Genomic DNA, 5,980 nt, shown 5'->3' on the forward strand with positions numbered 1-5,980 from the left:
AAATATATTTTAAATAGATATTGAACTAAAGACTTCTCTCATTAAATGCAAAAGATTTTTAACCACTAAAAAAAATCATTAATTAATAATTTAATACCTTTTTTACATAACAGTCAGTTTTAAGTCAGTTTTATTTTAACTTTAAGTAGGCAAAATTAGAATTAAATCTTATTTTAACTTTAAGTAGGCAAAATTAGAATTAAATCTAAATCTTATCCTACCTGATGATACCCAACTTTTCGGTAAATAGACTTAAGAATCCAATAATAAGTTTAAATAAAAAAAATTAAAATACATTCAATTTGTGTTTTTATTTTAAATATATTTTGTTTTTGCGATATTAAAAAAATCATAGACAAAAACAAAACAGGGTTTTAATGGATAATAGATGAGTCAAAAAAACAATTTTGATACACGACCCCTCTCTTAATAACTACTTTAGAACTTTATTCTACATTTCTACTTTAATCATCTTTAAATTTATAACTTTTATTTTTTATTATCTTGATCGAAAGTAATTAAAGATTTATTTTATCATCCTCCTCACTTTGAAAAAACTTCATCAAATAGGAATACTTAATATTTTATTTAAAAATAATTATAATTAATACAAATTTAAAATATTAGAATAGTTATATTATAAAATAAAACTAATCATTTAAAGAACATTATAGGAAACTAGGAATAGAAGCAAATTAACATAAGGTAACTCACTCTCGTTTAACTAAAACTTAATAATCAGTAGATTTCCATAACAAATTTCCCATAATCTCAAATTAACTTGGCAGAATATATGTGAAACAAAATTGATGTTCATTCTAAAAAAAACGATCCATGACAAATATAGGGTGGCAAACAGAGTAACAAAACTAACACCCTAGGAATTTAGTAACTCAATCATCTGCCTCGACAGCAATTTAGGATGAAGCGCCACTGCGAAGACCTTGAGACTTCTTGCTTGTTGCCAACTGGGACTCCGGCTACAAGAACAATAAATGAACATTTGATGCAACAAGAAAACCAAATCAAAATTTTTAAAACGTGGTAAAATCAATACCTCTTTCTTAACAGGCTCTTCCTTCTCGGATAAGATCAACTCTATGTGGCAGGGAGATGACATGTAGGCTGACAACAAAAGTCATAACCAATATTATGAAGAATGCAATGGCAACACTCTTAAAATTAACCAATCCAATTTTCCTATACTTATTTTTTGAAATCATATTAAACATCAATAACATAAAAGGAGATTAAAGTGCGAAAAATTTTGTTATTAATATGAGCTCCTTTTCCCATAGATTAAGGAACCAAAAGATAAAAAAAGAATTACAAAATGCAGGAATCACCCTAGTTAGAGTACTAAGATTATAACTTACGATTGATTCTTCCGTGAGCACGGTAGGTGCGGCGTCTTTGTTTCTGTGCTTGGTTGACTTGGATGTGGGAAATGTAAAGAGCATCCACATCCAAACCTTTCACCTGCACGAACAAACACAAATGAGTTTCAAACAGAAGCAAGCCATGGAAATCAAACACGGTCATGCAATGCACCACACGCACCTCAGCATTGCTCTCAGCATTCTTGAGCAAATCAAGAATGAATTTAGCTGATTTTACAGGCCAGCGTCCTTGTCCATTGGAATGTCTGTTCTTCGCCTGGGCAGTCCTCCCAACACCACCACAGAAGCGTCGGAATGGAATGGCCTGTTTGTGGGCCAAAACGTCCTCCAGATACCTCTTTGCCTTAACAAGCGGCAACTTCCTGATAGCAAAGGCAGTCTCCCTAGTATTCTGTAAAAGAAAACTTCTTAATTCCCACCCAATAATAGAGAATAATTGAATGAATACTATAAGCCATCTTTTTATCTACATAACATGGAATTTGCTATATCAAACTTTCATCAACAAAAGGGACAAATAAATTAACCCATTACTGATAGTTATAAAGCAATGTACAAAATGATTTACAAGGGACCAACAGATAGAAGCTGAGAAGTATCAATTGATAAATCAGATTTGTAACTAAACCAGAAATTATCAGCCACTACGCTTTGCAAGTTGGAAGTTTAGAGGAGATCAGCATACGGAGGAAAAGCAAGCAAGGTAGGCAAGAGGTTGAACAGTTAATGAGGCAAGCAAGATAAAGTTATATACCCAGCACATAAACACACTTAAGATCATTAATTAGACAATTCCAGTTACTGAGGCATGCAAGAGATACCCCAGCTCACAATCCCTAATATCTACTGAATCATCTGCCATAAAATTAGAGCAGACGTGAATCCCAAAGACATGATCAGAGGGCAAGTTCACATAGGCAACAAAACCCGCATTTTATCAGGTTCCCTAGTTGCCATTAACACAAGTACACTGTACACAACATATAAACCACCACTTCCAAAAACCCATCTTTTCACATACACACATAAATAAAGAGAAATGGATGAAACTCATGAAACATGACAGAGAGCTACAAATATCATTTAGCCTAGCCCTAAAATTTAGGCATTTGATGTAAGAGCAATAAATTATTACGAAGGAAAATAGAACATTGTACCTTGAAATGAACCCTCAAATCAGAGCCTCTAGCCTTGCAAGCTACAGTTGCAATCATTACAACAGATTAAGCTTAAATCAACAATTTGAGCCAAAAAGAAAAAAATTAAAAAAGAATTCCAGTAAAGCAAAATAACTGTGAACAACGTTTTGAATGCAAATTTTACAAAAATAGAGAAAAAAACGCGCAATAAATTGCATATAAGCCAAGAGGATCTGAAGATTCGATGAAACCGAAATGGAGCATACACTTAGTAGGATTTTCGGGTTCTCTGGAGTACTTCACCTGAAAAAACAAGAGTGCATAGTGAGAACAGATCCAAGAATGGAGAATGTCAATTTTAAGTATGAGGATTGAACAAGAAACATTGATCACCATGGCGACTGCAGCTTGTTTTTTCTTCTTCTTCGCGGGGCTAACAAAGGACAGATGGATTCTTCTAATTAGGGTTTTTCTTTCATTATATATTGCATTGCATACCTGCTGCACCCTATTTCATTTTTTGGGTTGGGTTTTTTTGTCAGGGTTCAGGCCCACAGAAGGGCCCAAAATGTCGAAAAATCGGAGCCCCAACCCAAACACTAGACCCGGCGATCACAGAATATTTAAGTTTCTAAAAAAAATAGCTTTTTAAATTTTTTTTAATGGGTTAATATTTAAATTTGTTATTAAAAGATTATTATTCGATGTCTAAATTAGTTTTTAAAAAATTAATTAATTAAATTAATGTCTGAAAGATACAACACTAAGTCAAATTAGTTATTTTTTTAGTTAAATAATAATGTGTTATGTTAAATATTATGTAACATGATAATATGAGAAATTAATTCCATGAGTTACAAAATAATTGATTAACATATCGTGTCAATAATATGTGATAAATTTAGGTAGAGTCGAATTAATCCTTAAAATATATGTGTAAGTTATTTTCATCCATAGAATTTTAAAAAGTAAATCAAAATAATACATAAATAAATCTCTTATTTTTTGCATAATTTTTAATATTTTTTAATTCTACTAATTTTGATCTCATTTATTACATCTTACCAACCAAAATTATATATATATCGATGACTAAATTATTATAAAGTTCTTTTCTCATTAAAACAAGAAAATGTAAAGAGAACTACTTAAAAATAAGAATTAAAATCTACATCTAAGAAAAATTAACCTAAAACTACTTTAAATTTTAGAGAGAAAAAAGAGTTTTTCTTTTTAGAATTTAAACTTAAAACATGATGTAAAACTATTCTAATACTAATTTTTACTTGCCCCTTAATCCTCCTTGAGAATTACATGAAATACTTTAGAAATAAGTTATATTGGACTTAAAATTGGCTTGAAATCACGTTCTGGCAGTTATGTATACGCATGAGGCATGCGTATGTGCAACTAGATAAATTTCTAAAACTTCATTTCTTCATGAATTTTTTCCTTTTGCATGCTTTTTTATTTTTACTTTTTCAAGACATTCTTGCCTTTTAAGCCTAAAATCACTTAACAAACATATCAACGCATGGAAAAGAATATAAGTGAATTAAATTTAGCAATTTAAGGGGCTAAAAAGCATATTTTTACTCATTAATCGTAATTAGGAGAAATTTACAAAATCTTTGATAAAATCTACTCAATTCAATCCAAAATAAACGATAAAGGCATAAAATTTTAGTTTATCAACTATTTCTGACACAACAACTGAAATTCTTTAGTTCCGAAAATTGTGTAATGAATTACAATAATACAAGCTTCGATTTACACCAGTGATTTATTATGATGATGCCAGTGTTAAGCGCCGTCCAATTGTCAGCCATTGCCATCTTACATAGTCGAAGCAAGCATTTCAAGCTCAAATTTCACTTTATTTGTGAGAGGATGAACCAGAATCTACTAACGTTATGTACATTTTAGAAGTTGATCAAGTGGCTAACCCTTATTACGCCAAACCTCTGTTCCTTCCAGCATTCAATTAATTTAACAGCAAACTCAGATAAATGCAATTCCATTTCATTATTATGTGATTCATCTTTGCCTTCAATACCTTCATCTAAGAATCTTGTCAACATCTATACATTTGTTATTTGTTTTTTTTTTTGCCAAAAAAACAATCTGCCACTGGAATAATTAAATGTTTTGGTAGTAGAAGAAACAAATTATGTCATGGTAACATAATCAAATTGTGTTACAACAGTATAGTTAATTTTTTATATAAATATCAAATATGTATCTGTACATGATGACTATGATAGGTGTTATGATGAGAGTGTTAGTTAAGACAGGTAGTTCTATTATGAGTTAGCACAAGTCACACCTTTAGCACAGGTCACACCTTTCCACACTCTTAAGATCTCCAGAAGCTTCTATCACTCTCTATAAGTAGACGCATGTACTGTACTGAATTGATTTTCATTCATTTTGCTGAGTAATCAATAAAGTTCATTTTCCTCTACTCTCTTCCTCAATCTTCAGTCTTCTTTCTTCTTCAATCCGCACCCTCTAAGATCTGGTACCTCATGGTATCAGAGCTTATGGTGCCACAACTTCTGTGAAATAACAAATTCAGAAGAGTTCAAGCTAATTCAAGCTAAGTCATGATGGCTCAAGAATTTGTAGCAACACCGATCTCAATGAAGCTGGATGAGAAAAATTTTCTGCAATGAAAAGACCTGGCATTCTCAACAATTGAAGAAAATCATATGCTAACTCATGTTACATGAAAAGGAATCCCTCAACAATACCTAGCAACCAAAAAGGAGACCGATGTAGCATTGAATCCACAGTATCAACAATGGAAAAGACAAGATGCTTTGCTCAAGTCATAGCTCTTGGCTTCGATGAGTAAACCGTTTACCACACGGATGGTTGGATGCACTTACATGCATCAACTTTTGGAAGAGGCTTGAAGATCATTTTTCGTCTCAGATCAAAGCAAAGGTAATGCAGTTAAAACACAAGCTCAGTACTCTTCAAATTGGAGCATCTGTAACTGAGTATGTCCTTTCAATTAAGAGCACAATTGATGCAGTAGTCTCAGTAGGTGAAGCAATAACTGAAAGTGATCATGAAAATGCAATCTTGCATGGTTTAATCGAGGAGTATTCTTTGGTCTACACCTCTGTACTAGCAAGATCTCAGTGCATAACAGTTGCCAAATTGGAAGCCCTACTGCTGGCTCATGAGAGCATGCTCACAAGGTTCAGGAAGCCAGAGGCATTTGTGCAAGCTAATATTGCTCAATTTGGTAGAGGAGATTTTAGAGGTGGATTTTAAAGACAAGGAGGACGCACATTTAGAGGAGACAATGGCTACGTCAATGGAGGTAGATCTCTACAAGATTCTTCACTGCAAGAATATATAAATAGTGGCTTTAGTAGCCAGACTGCAGGTGGCAGAGGACAGTCAAATAGAGGTGGTAGGATGAACAAT

The 5,980-nt window shown here is 32.5% G+C and overlaps 1 protein-coding gene across 1 annotated transcript; it reads right to left on the reverse strand.

The window, feature by feature from the left end:
• Positions 1-695: 695 nt before the first annotated feature.
• LOC112800913 (large ribosomal subunit protein uL22y) lies at positions 696-3,034 on the reverse strand. The gene is made up of 7 exons (XM_025843366.3): positions 2,933-3,034; positions 2,806-2,842; positions 2,558-2,598; positions 1,561-1,791; positions 1,377-1,479; positions 1,058-1,125; positions 696-980 (listed from the first exon to the last, which is right to left on the reverse strand). Exons 1-7 carry the CDS (start codon positions 2,933-2,935, stop codon positions 918-920), a joined length of 546 nt encoding a protein of 181 aa, XP_025699151.1. The 5' UTR covers positions 2,936-3,034; the 3' UTR covers positions 696-917.
• Between the last annotated feature and the right edge of the window lie 2,946 nt (positions 3,035-5,980).

The sequence above is a fragment of the Arachis hypogaea genome, chromosome 5 (assembly GCF_003086295.3).
Source record: "Arachis hypogaea cultivar Tifrunner chromosome 5, arahy.Tifrunner.gnm2.J5K5, whole genome shotgun sequence".
NCBI classification, from domain to species: Eukaryota; Viridiplantae; Streptophyta; class Magnoliopsida; order Fabales; family Fabaceae; genus Arachis; species Arachis hypogaea.